At 29.3% G+C, this 18,410-nt stretch overlaps 2 protein-coding genes across 6 annotated transcripts in view; one reads left to right on the top strand and one right to left on the bottom strand.

Annotated features, from left to right (window-relative positions):
- LOC129906785 (G protein alpha o subunit) overlaps positions 1 to 18,410 on the top strand; it is a 196,810-nt gene that overhangs the window by 60,299 nt on the left and 118,101 nt on the right. The window contains exons 1-2 of one of the 5 annotated variants that reach the window (XM_055982705.1): positions 5,865 to 6,259; positions 7,535 to 8,216. The exons of 1 other annotated variant lie outside the window; for it this stretch is intronic. In XM_055982705.1, coding sequence (XP_055838680.1) covers positions 8,099 to 8,216 — 118 coding nt within the window. In that variant the 5' untranslated portion in view covers positions 5,865 to 6,259; positions 7,535 to 8,098. Of the gene's footprint in view, positions 1 to 5,864; positions 6,260 to 6,441; positions 6,718 to 7,446; positions 8,217 to 18,410 lie in introns of those variants that run through there. 3 more of the 5 variants (XM_055982708.1, XM_055982707.1, XM_055982709.1) reach the window with 3 other exon arrangements.
- On the bottom strand, positions 12,954 to 14,781 carry LOC129906772 (pickpocket protein 28). The gene has a single exon (XM_055982684.1). It carries the CDS (start codon positions 14,771 to 14,773, stop codon positions 13,028 to 13,030), a length of 1,746 nt encoding a protein of 581 aa, XP_055838659.1. The 5' UTR covers positions 14,774 to 14,781; the 3' UTR covers positions 12,954 to 13,027.

The following is an 18,410-nucleotide window of genomic DNA, read 5'->3' on the forward strand; positions in this document are numbered from 1 at the left end:
AATGATTCCTGGTAATTTCCACGCTCTATCCATGAGTTTTAGTAGTATACCGTGTATATTGGGAGTAATTACCAGGCAATTCGAATGAAGCAGCATTAAGTTAACACCCCACTGCACAATACATTGATGTTATGGGGGTAGACCATGACTATGATGATGACGGAAGGGACGGATGAAACATATGTAGGTACTTTGCTACCGGGAATGCAATTATTTCCTCATCGCGTCATCGTAGACGTGCGTCGTCGTCGTCAGTATGCAGCACTTTATATCCATTCCATCTATTCATCCATTCAAACTACTCCACCATATAAAATAGAAGAGATTTCTTGTACCTCACAACACACACCCTTGTATAGGTGGTTGTTGTTATAATGCAATGCGCAATGGCATTGCCATTTTTTTAAATTTTCCAAAATCTCACTACACTTGTGTGATTCTTTGAAAATTTGTATTCCATTTGTCAAAATCCAAAAAAAATACCTATTCCCCCCCAGAACCATCCATTTCAATATACAAGTAAAACTGGGTAATGGGTACTTGTGCTACCCTGCTGTTTTTGCCTTCTTTCCAAATCTAACCCACAAGCTGAGAGATAAATTCGAAAATAGGTATACAACACTCTCGCGCTCTCTCAATGGGTGGCTGGCTGGCTGGATGGCATAAAGCTGTCAATATAGGTACTTGAAGTACTTTTAGGTTAATCTTTCACACGCTATATACCCACTATTCAAAACGCAAAATAAAGGGGAACGAATGAGAGAGGTAAAGAGAGAGAGAAAAAAAAGAATGAAATATAAAGATTTTACTGCTGGAAAACCTACTTTTCTGTGAATTCCATTTTCCATAAACAAGTGGAAAATCGAAGCAAGCGCCATACAATATTATACCATATCTATCCATACATTCATCCCGCACTATACCTTTCTTCCTCAGTTGCCTAAGAGATTAAGTTAATGAAGGAAAATATACACTAAAGTGAAAAAGTGTTGCCGTGTAATAGACATACATTAAGTACTATTAATGTTAGCTACTTAATTAGAATAATCTGTTATAATCGAGAAACTTTGCTATTAATCTAATTTGTAATAAATAAACGAGCAATAAGTTAGCTTTTGAATTGACAACAGGTGGACTAAATTTAGTAAAAATCGAAATATATTTTGATGCCCTGAAACTCAAATTCAAATAAAAAATTTTTCATTTCTCAATTAAGTTATTCTGACATATTATTAAGTAGAAAAGTTCTACGCTCGCTATTTTAAAAATTAAAGCTATCTTGAAATATCCACTGCACGAGCTTAGGTTTCAAACTTGTGTTACTTACTAAAAGATTTGGGTCCGTCTTTAAAGTTGTTCTTTCATTGTGTTTTAATATTTTATTTTGTTTTTAATCAAGTTTTTGTGAAAACTTCCCTTAAAGTGCCTCCACTTTATCTCACAAAGTGCAATTACATGTCAAAAATGTGCAAAAAAAAAAAAAATACTCCTGTGGAGAGACAATATGAAAATTGATTCCAAATCATCACACTTTCTATACGTATCAGCGTTTTTTGTTCTGATTGAAAATAATGATATATCGCTGGCTGAGAATTATGGGGTTGTATGTCAACTCATCTTAGTTTTGAGAAAATCGATCTCAAAGTTTTTTAAGGCTGGTTTTTGGATAAAATAGTTACATAGCAGTAAAGTATTGATGCAATCTTTTAAAGGACCTTAAAAAAATCATAAAACCATGAAAAAAAACATTAATTTCACCACAAAAAAGGATTCTATGAGCATTTTTTAAAAAACGACATAGAACATTTTTATGAAAAAATTTGTAAACAAAATTTGAAAAAGGTTCTGTGTTCAACATAGAACCTTATAGTTATAAAGAGCTTACATGTAATAAATGCATTTTATATGAAAAAAAGTGACTTCATCGTGAAATAGGCTTTGATTTAATTTAATTTTATTCAAGTTTTGCACAAAACAGTCAAAATCTATTTTAAATAACAGAACAAAAAAATACCACAAATCACGTTGTTGCATTTATAGAAAACAACAATTCCTACTTTTGTTGAATTAGGTACACAAAAAAAAGACATGCTAAAAACATTTAGAATTTGTATTAAACCAATCGGATTTTTGCATGCTTTTTTGCCAGAAAGACAGTTGTCTTAAAACAATCATCTACGGTGCAAAATTTATGCCAAAAAAAATTTACAAGTTTGTTTAATCTTTTAATAAGTATACATAAAATTAATGAAAAATCATTTCAATCTTAGCAGGTATCTACACTTAAATTTTCTGAAGAAGAAAATTCTTATTAAAATGAAGTTCACTTTAATTTTAAAAATGTTTAAACAAATTTTACTTATTTTTATTAGAAATCTTATTAATTTAAGAGGATTGGATTTTAGAAGAGTATCATCTTGATTCTAAGTTGCTTATTTGTCTCCATGTATAACGTAAGTAAATTTGCTTCAAGTTAACAAAAAAAGTTTTATTCGATGAAACTATTAATAGAAATAAACTAATATAATTGTAAAGATGAATAACGAAGAGTTCACTACGGTTAGTAGAGTAAAATCTTGACCTTTGAAAAAAAAATACTCAATTTTTCAAATATTACTAAAAATTAGTTAACTTTTTGTTTTTTTGGGTAGGTACTAAGGTGACTTCTTTTATTTAAAGTTAAAGAATCTAAGTGTTTCTTTCACTTTTGGTTTATTAATACGAACTATGAAATTCCCAACCTCGATTATGAAAAAAAAGTTTTCAAAAAGTCATTTCCAATTCATGGCACACAAAAAACATTATTCTAATTTAATTATGATGTAAGAATATCTAGGTTATGAATTATTGCAAAATTTAAGGTTGGATAGTACATATTTTGGTTTAAAGAGTACAGAACGAGATACAAAAATTCTTAGCTGTTAAGCAAAAGCCCGTCCGCTAACTTGATAGTCGATAGTTGATAGTCAAAAACGACGAATTATGGAGCAAAATCGTCGTTTTTGACTGTCATTTATTGAATATCAAGTTAGCCGACTCCATCCCTGTTGTTCAATACCAGCAAAAACATCAAAAGATCTTTTATTTTTATTTTAGTTAGAAAAAAGATCATTTCCATAAGATTTCATTTTTAAAAATTTGCGCAAAAAAGTTCTATGTAACTTAAATCAATGTATTTTTTTGTTTGAAAAAATCAGTAAAAAGGTTCTATGTTGCAATTTGAATAACATAGAACCTTATTATATTAATACATGTATGTGAAATCATGAAAGTTGTATGTCTTTTTTACCTGTACCGTCGCCATTAATTTTTTTCTAATTTTTTTTTTTTTAATTTTATCTAAAAGCCGTTGAAATTACGAATATTTTGGTGTATAAAACTTATTTTTTGTATTTTGTATGAAATACACCCTTATAATTCTCAGCCAGCGATATGTAAACCAAACACAAAAAAAAAAATATTTTCAAAAATGAAATTGTAACCAAGAATCCTTCTTGTTTTTTATATTGATAATATTGACTTCAAATTAAAAATAAAAATCTTCGGATCACTTTTTGTACATCACCTAAGAAATATGAAGAAAAAAAAGTCAAAAATTAATTTTCTGATTTTTTTAATATCTCTTAGTTAGTTGATAAAATTTTGTGAAAATATATATTTTTTTCAATAAACTAAATAATTTAAACATTTTTTAAAAAAAACTCAAGAATTTCAAAAAAATACTGCTTTTCACCAAATTTACTACCTTGTCATCCATTTAAGGCTTAGGTACGTAAGTATATTTGAACAAGAAAAATACATTATACAATTTATATATAAACAATTTTTTACATATTTCCAAATCCAAGAATATATTTCTTATGAAAACCGTTTTAAATGTGCTGAGAAAAAAAAAATTAAATGATGTGATCAAGCTTAGGTAGGTAGGTACTTGAAACATACATAAATGAACATTTTTACAGAACTTTATAAAAAGATGCAAACATAAAAACGAAAAAGTTAGATTTAGACACTTCTTTTCTATATTTTTGAGGTTATGTATAAAAATGATCGAAATTAAAGTTGTATTTCTTTTCTTTATGATGTAATTTTTTTTTCGGTACGAGGAGTACCTACACTGAACCAAATCCTTACGTAAATACAACGAAAAAATTCGTTGAGCCAACGAAAATTTAATTAATTTTCAGCCGACGAAAAATTTAATTGGCTCAACGAAATGGCTTTCATACGTTAATGAAGAACTTCATCAATCAACGAAAACTGTAGTATTTTAATAAAATTTTTCATAAAAATTTTTGTTCGAAAGTTAATGAATTTTTACATCACTTTACGAAATTTTTCATCGATTAACGTAAAATTTAATTAACCACGGTGATATTTTTCGTTAGTCAATGTATTTTTTGATTAATTTATGAAAGAACTTTCGTTAGCTAACGAATTTTTTCGTAAATTTTATGAATATTTTAATTAAATTACGAAAAAATATTCGTTAGCTTACGAAACTTTTCGTTGTATTAATTATTTTTTTTTTAGTAGATTAAAGTATTTATTTATTTTACTTGTTAAATTATTAATTTACAGTCCAAACCAAAAATTGGCGTTTCGACCCGGTGGAGCTCACTTAAGTCAACTGATGAGTCCGACTTATCGTGACCGTGAGACACCTTGTCAATACGCAAATATTTTTTATATTCAGCTCAACTAACATAGATTTTTAAACAAAAACCTAATGTGAACTATATAAAGCAAGATTAAATTTTTAATCATTAAAACAGAAATGCACCCAAGTCTACGTTTTTTTTTTTTAAGGCCACGATTTTTTTCGTTAACTGATGTATTTTTTCATAAGCCAATGTAATATTTCATTAGTATATATGAAGAATTTTCATAAGCTTATGAAGATTTTCGTAAGTTAATGTTGAATTTCATAAGTTAATGAATTTTTTCGTTACTTAATTAAAACTTTGATAAAGTAAGGAAAACATTCTTATTTTTATTCTTTAAAATGAGTATGAAATTTTTCGTTAATTGATGAATCTTTTCATTGAAATGTTTTTTTTTGGCACTAAAAAGGGAGAAAAAGTGTATGAAACGTTTTCATTAATTGATGAAGGTTTTCATATTATGAAAAATTACATATTTTCGTTGAGCCAACGAAAGTTTCGTTGGGCCAACGAAAATGTAGTGTATGAAATGATTTTCGTAATTTTACGAAATTTATTATTTTCAGTGTACCTACTTAAAACAACTGTTTTACCTCTCTGACGAACCAATTAATTTTTCTTCCGCAAAAAATTGTTTATTTTTTTTGTCACACTGAAATTAATAAAAAGAATAATTGGTAACTCCGGCCCACAAAAAAAAAAAATGGCCACTACCTACTTTTGACCGAACACGCACCTATCGGTATGTATTTCACCACTCTGAATCCAAATCTGAAGTCAATTTTGCCTTTCACCATAAAATTTTAAGTAAATTACAAAAACCGTTATTGTAAATCACCATAAAATTTTGAGGCTGTTAGAGCAAAACTGACTTCATAATCGGATTCAACGCGTCAAAATAAATAAAGATAGCTGCTATAGGTTCGGTCAAAAATATTAACCACTTTTGTCAAGCATAAGAAATTATTTGGTTTGTAAAATATAATGCTAAAATTTGGACTTTATGACGGTTTTGACCAGATCGCCGAAATAAAAATCGCTTACATATTAAAATCTAATTCTGGAAATGCAGGTGTGGAAAAAAAAAACTAGTAAAATTTTGTGCGTATTCATGTAAATATACGTGCAACTCTGATGGAAACATTGATAACATTAATATCAGTTAACTCGTTGTATCTTTTAATCAGTTGTAGAAACTTTTCCCCCCGATGGCAACACTTTTTCAATCAATAAAGCGTTTGCGCACCCCCATCCCCCAAAAAAAAAAAAATCCCATTCAAGATGTACACAAATGCTATACCCCAAAGCCAAAAGCACACATAGATCCAACCACAAGCATACAAAACAGCTCTATAACCAACCTACACGCTCTCCATTTCACCACTCGTCCATTTGTACTCTTTGGTCTTCTGAGGCAATCGCATGCACAAGAATTCCACTTCGCGTCGTCGTCGTCGTCATCCGAGTCGTGTCGTTAGATTTTGCTCCCCCAGTTATCTACTATTTAAAAAAAATCATAAAAAGAAAAAATTCAACTACCTAAATGGTAATGTGTGTTACTTGTGTATTATAGGAGCTAAAACCTACAACACAGTGTAATAAAAAATAACAAAAATTTAGATTTTTTTAAAAAATATTTATTTATTGCTCCCCCTTTAACTGAGCTTCTAATATAGCTAAATTCCAGCGCGAATATTATAAAAGTATGACCTGTTTTTTTTTTTTCAACACACACATTTTATTTTGTCTCGTATATTTTCTCGTGTGGTGAAAAACTAGAAGCTGGAAAAAAAAAAGAATTTGTTTTTTTTTTTCGAGGATAAATACTCGCTAAACATTTAGGGCGGCTCCGCTTCTTCTTCTTTTTTTCCATACACATAATAGCTCGTTCTGTTCCGTTTGTTTGTCGGAAAGTTCATTTGGGTTTGTTCGTTCTCACTCATCATCGCCTGGAGAGTGTTGAAATTTTTGTTTAGACAAAGTTTCGCGCTGTTGGAGATTTTTTAATTTTCCAAAATTTTGAAAAATTGAAAAAAAAACTGACGAAATTCGTGTACGAAGTGAAAATATATTAAAACTTCTTCAGTTAAAGGCTTCGAGCATGTTTAAAAAATTCTGTGTTTAAAAGTTCCCAAAAAGGACTCACCCAGAAAAAAAAAATAGGACAAAAAAAAAGTGTTCTCACCGAAATTAAGTGAAACAAACACCCGTGGCTAATTCATTCACTACTCCTCATTGAAATCACAAACCCGTGTGCAGCCTTCAACTGAAGAAGCGGAATTTTATTGATTTTTTTTTTTTTATATTTTGTTGGTTTTGGTCTTCTCGCGTATTTGAAATTGAAATATATAAACATACTTCAACCCAAAACGTTACCAACCCTTGCAAGCTTTTTTTTTTTTTTTTGTCTTTTTAGTGAAAACGTATACCACCCCGTCGCAATTCACCAACCCCCACAATATAAAGTGTGTGTTTGTGATAGTGTTTGTGTGTGAGTGTTTTTTAAGCTGTTTTCAACATTCACCCAGAATAAGATACTCACCTCATCTAGGATGTGTGTATCTCTAAATCTATAGCTATTTAGAAGTGGCAGTTTAAAAATTTACGGTCTTAAACGGTTTTCATTTATTTTTTTGAAAACTTATATCCTTTTTTTTTAGTCCTTTTAGTAATTTATTTTTAGTGAATAAAAAAAAACACCCTTTCAAAAAAGTGGTTTCTAAAAAAGGGGTGGTAATACAAATAATTACAAAAAAAAAAAAAAAAATAGAAACAACACAAAAATTGTGTGTGTACATAATTTTGTTGTTGTCTCTCAAAAACGCAATTTTCGAATTCGATTCGATTTTTCTCCCTTTTTCTTCTTCCAGTGTATAATAGAGGTATTATTACCCCCAAAATAAAATAAAAAAAAGAGTGTTTTTGTGCTAAATTGTGAGAGAGAGAATTTGAGAAGAAAAAATGTACACCTTACTCTAAAAATGTTAGAATGAAAAAGTAAAAGAAAGAAAGAAATAAAAAAAAAAGAAATCAAAAAATAGATACACATTCCAACAAGTGCATCAGAATTTAAACCCAACAAAAAAGAAGAAGAGAATTCCTTCTCCAAAAAAAACCTGATAACACGATATCATCATTATTATTATCATCACGACACTATTATCATCATTAAAACTAAAAAAGAAAAACCAAGTGGATTATTTCAAAATCGTGCAACAAATTTCGTTCGCCTGTTTACCGACCACTACTAACACCGTTTTGTAGTCGTTGCTGCTGAGAACAAACAAAAAAAATCCTTTAATCCTTTTTTGGGAGGATAATTTTTTATTTTTTTTACTTTTTTTTGATTTTTTCGTATTCTCAAAGCTAAAGTCGGCCATTCACGGCCGATTCCAACGACCTTCAAAACGTTTTGTGTCGAAGCAATACGCACAATGGGCTGCGCACAGTCTGCTGAGGAACGAGCCGCAGCCGCCAGGAGCCGCCTTATTGAAAGGAATTTGAAAGAAGATGGCATACAGGCTGCTAAGGATATTAAACTATTATTGCTTGGTGAGTTCTTATAGTTTTGTCGTGTGTCGTTGATTTCTTCCTATATGATTTGTAATATAGGAGAAATTTGTTGGTTTTTGGGACTTTGGAGGAATAGTATTTGAAACAATGTTGCCGTTTTAGGATATCTATGAGGTAGCGGAATTTCTGACTCTGCGAAATTTCGTTTTAGTAGATGAGGTTTCTAAAAAGTCTTTTTTTTTTTTTAGTTTTCTTATTTAAACCCAATATCGACTTAAATTTAAATTGAAGCAATTTCTTAAAACTTAAAGATTTTGGTAGAAAAAAATAGCCATTCAAGAACGAATTAATTGAGCAAGAACGAATTAAAACAACTGCGTTAATAATTTATACTTTACGGTAACGCAGTAGGGTAGTAACGCATTTGTCAAAAAAAAAAATTGTATCGTAACAGCAACAATGTTGTCAGTTTCCAAACTGTTACCTTAAAAAAACTCTGTATAAGAGTTGTAATAATACAAATTTTGCTCATACATACCTCACAAATGTGGTAACTCAGTGGGAATGCATTAAATACTCGCACCTTTTTCAGTGACTTTGAAACCATTTCTTTGTCTAGCTTATTTGTCTTGACCAAAAGCTATCAATTACATAAAAAGTAACAACAAATTGAATTATAAATGTGGTACATTAAATTAAATTACAATAACGTTTAGTTTTTTTTACTCATAGTAACGCAGGGTAGTTACGATTTTATTCCTCGCTCGTAAAAATGTAAAATACTTTTTTTCAATTTATTTAAATATAATGTGAAATAAGTATCTGCTGTGATTTGAATAAAGTTGTCAACTTATAACTACCGTGTAACAAATGCGTTACAATGATAGACCAAAATCCCTCAACCAAAATCTGGGTTAGGCTCTATCTATTTATATACGTAAATAGTGTGTTATTTATGACTTACTACAGTTTTTGCACTGTTTTGAACTTTTTCCTCCCAAAAAGTAAAATTCAATCAAAAAGACAAATTTTTTGACAGCAAATAGTATTTTGGCTCACCTGCCATATAACGAAAATGAAACAATTACTTTTGTTTAAAAATGGCTCTAGCGATTTTTATGAAAATTATTGTGTGTACTATCGTGAATAAGGTCGTTTCTACTTTAAAAATACAAAAAAATATTTTTTGAACCATTATTTAGGGTACGTGTCAGAACCGTTTCTTCATTTCTGACTTTCTCAATAGATTTCAACCAATTTTTGACCACATTTTTTATTTTTATACAAAAACAAAAAACTTCAAAGTTTGTTTGCATGTTTGTTTTCAAGAGCCGATTAATAATTTCTTTTAGGTGGTATATGTACCAATTTTTTTTTTTTAGTGTTTTAAAAATTTTTAATGTATACAAATTCTTTCTTTACAGGAAGCTGAATGGCATAATAGGTCTTGCTATTAAAACCTTACTTAATTTCTTAAAAATTATAATTAAAAATATACTTTAACGATCTTTTACATAAAATGTTTTAACGTTCGAAAAATTTTCACCATTTAGAGCAAGTGCGTGGGATGCATTCGTGCGTTATATTAAAAATATTTAACGTCAAAATGAGTACGAAAAGCTTTTTACATTTTTCAAGCACAACAAAATTGTTATAAATTTTTCAAGTGAATTTTTGAATAATGACGATTTTTGATTTCTACAAGAAATATGAATTTTTATTTCAATATACCTACCTCATCTCATCAGAATTGAATTCTTAGAAATAAATCGAATGAAAAATCTAATTTTTTTTTCTTAAAATTAGATTTTCGTAACAAATAGTAATTTTAGAATATGAATGAACTGATAAATTTTCACAAGAAAAGTGTAGGTATTAAGATTTCTTGGTATTATGCTGAACAAAAATGAAAATCTTAGCAGAACTGAATTAATGATTAACAAGAAATCTAAATAAGCAATTTAAAAAAAATTTGTATTATTTTGGCTCAAAGAAATAGACCACACTCAAAGCAAAATGAAAATCTTCATATTGATTGATTCCATCTTTGAACTTGATCATTATATTTTTTTCAAGAAATTCATCGAATTGAATTTTTAATGCAGTCAATGGATGGCACCTTCCCTACAAAATGTGATTCGTTTCAATATTTGTAAGCAATAGCCATAGTTATAAAATAAAATCGAATAAAAACATTTTATTACGAAATTATAAAACAATTTTATAAATTGAATAGGCGGCCATTTAGGAAAATAATTTTTGAATATAAACGTACCAAAAATAAAATCTGTCTAGCTCTAACTTTGACCTGTCTTAAAGCTATTAAAATTAAAGTGGGACACTGAAAAAGTATGGTCGAAATAAGCAAAACGTGATAAGGTTCATCCAAGAACATATCTTACAATTTCATTTTCCTCATTTTTTTAAATCTGCATTTAAAGGATTTTTCGAAGACAAAATAAAAAACAATCATGCAGTGCATAGATCAGAAGATTCAGTAACACGCTGCAGCAGCAAACTTACATTATACAATTTATTGGTCTCCATTTTTGTTCTAGTGCCAATTTCAAATATAAATGAATGAAATTTTACTCATGTTTTAAAAACATTTTCTCTATAAAAATAATAAGGTATCTCTATAGAAAAATCTTTAATTTTCATTTATTAAGATAAAATATCTTCGAAAAATGACTCAATGTTATTGTTTTCAGATAGTACCTACTATTTTTCTCTGGAGTATTATTCCGAAATCGAATATTTCGAAATTTTTATTTCAAAAACTATGTTTTCGAAAAAGGTATCAAATGTTTTTGCAGGCAGTGTCGTTGTTTTTTTAATGTGTTTTTTAAGAAATACTGGATTTTATGTTATTTAAATTGCTTTGAATAAACTCCAGGTCAAATTTAAATAATTTATGAATACGTCCCATTTCTGTTTTAAATCACTATTAAGAGATATGTCAGATGAATACCAGTTAAGTCTCTTAAAATCTATAAACTGTAAAAACTCTTTGGTACTCCAGTACCTAATATTTAAAAACTGCTAAACTCGAACTATGGTGAAATTTTTTCAATTTTTATGAAAAAAAAAAATATATATACATAATTTTAGCCTACCATCAGTTACCTAAATAAATAATTTCTAAAGTAATTTTTTTAACAAAAACTTTATTAAACAATAGCAAGCTAACAAATGTTAAATTTTTTCAAAAAAAAAAAAATTATATTTTATATTCTTAAATAAGAAAGATATGATAAAACAGATTGGGCGTTACGAATAAAATTTGTTCGTACAAACAAATGGTTTTCTCCTATTTTACTTATTTTAGAAATAAAAATGTATTTTTTTTTGAAAAATTAAACATTTGTTAGCTTGCTATTGTTTAATAAAGTTTTTGTTAAAAAAATTACTTTAGAAATACATCCAATTTCATTTGTTCGTTCATTCGTTGGTCGCTCTCATGTGCAAGGGGCTTTAATATTTAACCACGAATTTGAAATGCCAACTTCATTGAGGAACTAAGGAATAATATCTTTCAAAGAAATTTCGAAAACTGTCTGCTCAAAGGGTTATAAATAGTTTAAAAAAAAAAAAAAAAAAAAAAAAAAAAAAACAAAATGGTCGATTGGTTGACAGAAATTTCTAACACTTAATTTTTACTTTCGTCAGCTACTACAAATTAATTTTGTAGAGATATTTTATATTTTTTTTTTCTCAATTATGTTTCTTAAAAATTGTGCAATCATTCAGTTTTTCTAATCATCGTTTTTGAATATATTAATGGACAACAATTGCAAAAAAAAGTTGACTGTTGAATCAGATCTATCATTTTTGCGCTTCAGAAACCTCTGGAAAAAAAATGTTTCCAATAAAAAAATTCCAAAATCTTCAGAATTTCTTTTCAAGGAATAAGCCTTTTGTCAGTTATTATAAGTAGTCTTAAACTACGACTTATGAATAGGTATTTATTTTTTCCTCATAGTGTCCTTATTAGCTGACAATAATTTAAATTTCTTGTTCAGATTATTTTAGGAAAACATACAATTTACTGGTGTAATTTTGGTCTTACAATAATATTTCTTAAAAAATTGTAAGAAAAAAATTGTATGTTCACACGGTTTCAACACAATTTTTTATACTGAAAGATCTCACAATATTGTTTGACTTAACAAATGCTCTAAAATGACCTGGAGTGGAATCGGCTAACACAATAGTTGATAGTCAATAAACTACAAATTATGAAGCAAAAATTTGCTCAACTTGGAGCAAACTCTAAAGTTGGTTAACTTTTGAGTGAATTGAAAAACGAGTAGAAAATTTGTTTCATTCACTTATTTTCTTTTTAACTGCCTGTTTTCAACTTGCTATTTTAAAATTTCCATTTGATATTTGTGACAATTAATGAAAGTACCGTTAATTTTAAATGAAATTATATGTATAACAAATTTATTTATTTATTTTATTTATTTATTATAAAAAAATACAAATTAAAAAATGACATTTTAGAGTGTTTGAGAAGGAGAATTACGAAACCCATTTTGTCTGTATTCTCATTCTCGTCCTCTATTTCTTATGAATTCTCGAGTCCTCGGCATGGCGCTTAAAAAAACATTCAACAAATTTAATATGGTCTTGGAAAAAGTAATCTGCAACACAAATTATCGTGAAAATATCCACCAACTTACTGGCCGAAGAAACAAAAAAGAATCCAATTCACAAATAAAAGAAACTAAGACTTAAACCATATTTTTTTTTACAAAATTTACATTTTATTTACATATTATTTACAATTAAATTATTTTTATAAAAAAAATCAACACAAAAATACAATTAAATTAATTTTTTACCCCTCAAACCCTCCTAGCATCTTGAATATTTGTCATCAGCCGAACAGTAGCATAATAGAAAAACTCCACAATACTCAGCGCCGAAAATCCCATAAACAAACCCAACAATCCACCACAATTGGCAACAAAATCTGTTATTCCATACAATTCCGATCGCTTCGATGTAATAAATTGATTCTCTTTAAAATGCATCGACAATCTGGACATCCTTACACCAACATTCTCGGCCATATACTGAGTATCACCATGCGATGCCAGCATCTTTTGCATATTATAATTACCCTGTGACAATTCAGTATTGTAAACTAGCGAAGTGCATGAAGGGAGACAGTTGCACTTGGACTTCTTTTCGCTATCAATTAGATTCGGATCGTTCAAGCCTTCACCAAATTCATGAATGAGTAAATCATCTTCAGCCAAATCGTAACAGTGGATTTTCTTTTCATCACAAACTGGAGTGTGTGGAGACCTTGGCATGGAGAATTTGACACAACCACATTTGCTTAGTGTGTAGTTGCTCAGACATTCTAATTCACAGTTACTCTGAGTGTAAATCTTAAAGAATTTCAAGTAACGTTCGTTGTTGAAAAAACATTGTCGACGACTTGGTTCATAATCGCTAATTGCATTCATAGTTTCAATCATATTTGGCTTTACGAGTACCACAACTTCTTTGTCATAGGGAACCCGAATAAAGTTTCGTGAAACTTGGGGAACATCATCAGGCGAGTGGAGAGTCACCTTGAAACCCTCGAGTGCTCCACGACAAATGTAATCGAAATCATTTTCGTAACTTTGGAGAGATACCACCAAGCTAGCTCTCGATCCAGCACCGAGAACACGTGCCGGGAAGGTTTCAATCCCAGCATCGGAGTCATAACCTTCCTGAAGTGACCATTTGGTTGGGTGTTTTCTTTTTTGACTCTTCGACGATTGAGTGGAGAGATAATGAATATGCTGGTATGTGTTTTCTCGATAGATTTCCGATGCATTCAACCCATTAAAAGTGTAACAAACACCTTCTTCGGTATAAGTCTTGAAAAAGACATCCTCACAGTTCCCCAAATGAGTTACCCACTTGCAAAAAGGGAAATTTCTTTCAAACTGGGGAACAATTTCATCCAACCGTTCCTCAAAGTTGGTCTGTTCGAAATTTGGAAAGTTCATATCACTAACCAAATGATTTCCACAGATTTGTAATAAACTTCTCATTCGATTCAAATCAATTTGTGACATATTTGAGGGTTTCTCATAAACTCGACCCCCAAAACTCATTAAATGCCTATAAAATTGAGTAAAGTCGAAAGTTTCATTGCGGATACTTTTTGTCTCGGAACAAATTGTGACAGCTGGAAATGGTATATTCCAGACGGGTGTAGATTTTTCAGAAAAACTCACAATCACCGGAGTTTCAACCCATTTTATATAAGTGTTGTAGATTAAGTGGGTACAAAAGCAAATGGAAATTAGTAAAGCTACAATCCAAACGATTTTCTCACGGAAAGGTCGTTTCTGGCCGAGGTATTGTACTCCATGGATTGTAGTGTACATGCAATATTCGTGGTACATGTGATTGACCAATTTGGATTTTGGAGCTTTGATGGTTGAAGGTGTTGGTGGTCTTTGTTGTTGAGTTGCAGTTAGTGGTGCAGGTGGAAGCATATTGAAATCGTGTTCCATGGAGTCGAATGAATCACCAACGGTGAACATTTTTATGCGATCGGGACCGGGTGGGTTTTTTTCTTTCATAATAAAAAAACAAAATAATAGGAAAAAAGGAAAGTAAGAAAAACTAAAATCAAAAACTTAAAACAGAAAGTTAGGCTATTTGAATTGAAATATAAAAGTGACAGGTGCATCGTGCGCATGAGCAAGTGGATAAAAGCTCTCTTTGCCATAAAAATAAATGTACAGCTTTTTCGCTCTTTCATTCAGATTTAACTTGTAAGGATATTTTGTCTCTATTTGAAACTTCGGATAACATTTTTGCAAACGTGGTGCATTCACAATGATGATTTTAAAAGTATTTTTTTTATTGCAAAATGTTTAAGCGAAGATGACAAAGTAATTATGGTATTTGTTTAGCCATTTTTGATGGAAGTAAATAAAATATAGAGTGAAATTAAAGGAATTCTGTTTTGATGAAGGTATGGAATGTTACACTAGATAAGGATCATGAATATTCTGCAATATTCTATTTCTTTGCGTCTTATCTTATGAAAATTTGCCATACATATATTATGCCAAACAAATAAATAAAAGAAGAAAGTAAATCAAATTGTGTCCATTTTAAAATTGAATCGCTTATACGTGTTTTTTGCATTAAAAAAGTGTTTATGTTTATCGAATTAAGCATAAAATATGGAAAATTTTGATATATAATGGTGTTCAACTTGTTCCAGACTCTTTTGCAGTCTTTCGTAGTTTTATTACCTACCTTTTGAGAGAATTCCAATTCTCATTAATTTGGCAGTCTTCCTAATCTAGTGCACATTACTGACCATACATTAGCTGCCTATTTCAACTGTAATATCGAAGCCAATATAAGGCCAAATAGTCAAAATTGTAAGAAATTCGACGAATACCTACTAAATAAAATGCACGACTGGGTCGCACGAACTTGCTCTTAGAGTTCAAGTTGCTTAAATTTTGAAGACTTTTTATATGTATGTATAGACATTTGGGAAATGTAGGTACATATACATATAAAAACAAAAAAAATAAAAAAAACATAAAATTCGTTTTAAAATAAAATTAAATAAAATCTGAAATCAAATTGCCCCACAAAACAAGTATGCAGTTTTGATTGAAATATGAAGACGCATTTTTAGAAAAAAAAATTTCAAAATCTTTAGAGCCGTTTTTTAAAAAAACTAATTTTTTTATAAATAACACTGCACAACAAGGTTTTGGATGAATAAACTATACAATACTTTTCCAATGGTTTTTGGTGTGCTGAACTCGAATCTGGAGTCAGAAAAATTCTATCAGCTCTAGTTTTTGAAATAAACAAAAAGCTTAATTTTGCTGTGCAGTGTAATTTTTTGAAAAACAAGTTTTAAAATAAAATTGGTATGTCATTTTGTCGAAATTACTAATCAACATCTTAAAACAATATTTCAAAAAAATTGAATGTCCCGTTTTCGAAAATTTGATTTTTCAAAAAAAAATTTTCAAAATTTTTTTAAAAATCCAAAAATTATTTTTTTCAAAATTTTATTTTTGGCTTATATTAAAATTATGTAAATGCTTTTTTATAAAAAATTTGGTTGAAATACAATAAGCAGTTTGGAAGAAAATCAGATTTGAAAAAAACGGTCTATGGCAGGTACCGTTAATAATGATTTTCCAAAAAAAAAAGTTTTCACCAAAAGATAGACCTTATCTAAAAACTAACATTTGAATTTTTTTAACAAAATCGTTGGAGCCGTTTTCGATAAATTAAACTTCTCCCGAAATTTTTATATGGCAGGTACCGTTATTTTTGGTCCAAAAAAATTAATTCAAAAAATCCCTCTGGAGAGTCTCCAAAAACTGCTACATAGCAAGTTTGAAGTCCATCGGTCCATCCGTTTAGGCTCTAGCTCCTTATACAGACAGACAGACAGACGGACTTCCGGGACCCACTTTTTTGGCATTGTCTATCATCGTAATGTTATGGAAAAATGTTATCTCAACTTTTTTTTTTGTACGAATGCATAACTTGATATATAGTACCTATGTATATCGCAAGTAAAAATTTTTTTGTGCACACATTTTGCATTGATTTTTTTTTTCAATATAGAAAATTTTTTATTTGCAATACAAATTTTATTTTCAATGCAAATAATTTGCAATATTTTTTTTTGTAATGCAAAATATTTTTAGTTGAGATAAATATTATTTTTTAAATCTGTTATGAAAATCAAATTCATTAAAAATTAAACGATTTTTAACTACCATGACGGAAACATAGCTATTATACTGTGTGACAAAAAAGGGTAAACAAAGAATACAAAAATCGGTTTATTTTTTTTTTCTCTGTCAATTATTCTCAACCGATTTTCATAAAATTAAATATTTTTTTAAAAATCATGTTTAAATTGATGTAAATGTCGAAGAAAAGGAATTTTTAAAATTGTTCATTTTATACAGTCTAGGTAGTTTAACAATCCGCTGTTATACGTTGTTGAAAAGGTCTTATTGTCTTCTTTGCAATAAAAAAAAATTTAATTTGACGAAGCTAGAATTTTTGCAATAAATGATGTTCCAAAAAATCATTTTTGCCGAAGATGTCATTGCTAGGAAGATGTTGAGTGGGACTTTCTGAAATTCATGCTTCATAGCTATACTTATATAATTCTATAAGCTCACTTCCTGAAGTGGTATGGGAATTCACTGGGTTTTTAAAGAAAATATAACTTCTACCTATACAAAAAATCGTTTCTTTTCGCCGTTAATTCAAAAAAGAAATTTTGAAACGATTTTGCTGGATTTTTCAATAAATTGCTTTTGAGCTTGTAAGTGTACATGCTCTACTGAATTTTTAAAAATTTAAATGTCAGTTGGCATTTTAACCATCAAAAGTTTGAATGTCTAAGTGAAAATTTGAATGTCTAAGTGAAAACTACTTGCTTGCTAGAATTTGCATCTGTGGCTTCGGCTTAAAGGTATACATAAAATTAATACGAGTCGTTTTGTCTTTTTTGCTTATTGTTTGAGTTGTTTTTTTTAAACAAACGACACGTGTCAAAAAGTCGGAAAAGTCAAGTACTCGTGCATTTGCATAATTGAAATGCGTAAACGTCAAAAACTTGAAATGAAAATTTAATTGAAATCACAATTTTCTCGTAATTTATAAATTAAAGCATCATTTTTTAAAATGACACTAAAACTTCAAGTGCTGGGATTCCATCATTTTAATTTGCCTTGAATATTTTATGACGTCAAACAGAAAAAATAAAAAAAAACAACATTTAACCACATACTCACATATGTACATCAACTTGAACCACATAATCTAATTGAAATTTTTGCTAATTTTTCCCTCATTTTTATCAAATTAACTTAATGATATTATGTGTATGTATGTGCTCTTTTCTTCTGTGCAAATTATAAAATTTACGAGAACCAATTTTGGCCAATTACACATGAGAGAAAAGAATAAAATAGGTTTGTTTGTTTGTGTATATATCCCACATGTACATATTTTCAGTTATTATGCAATAAAAATACTTCTACCGAAAATTCACGCACATACGAGCATATGCACACGACGACATACTTAACCAACCTGTCCAAAAAAGAGCTTAACATTCTCTCTCTTGATTTCAGTTAAGCATGATATGAGAATGAGAGTATGAGTGATTATACCTTGAATGTTGGATATACTCGTAATAATAATAAT

This window comes from Episyrphus balteatus, chromosome 1 (assembly GCF_945859705.1).
Source record: "Episyrphus balteatus chromosome 1, idEpiBalt1.1, whole genome shotgun sequence".
NCBI lineage: Eukaryota > Metazoa > Arthropoda > Insecta > Diptera > Syrphidae > Episyrphus > Episyrphus balteatus.

Coding starts and splice junctions, on each gene's coding strand:
- LOC129906772 (XM_055982684.1), bottom strand. CDS start 14,773: ATGAAAGAAAAAAACCCACCCGGTCCCGATCGCATAAAAATGTTCACC.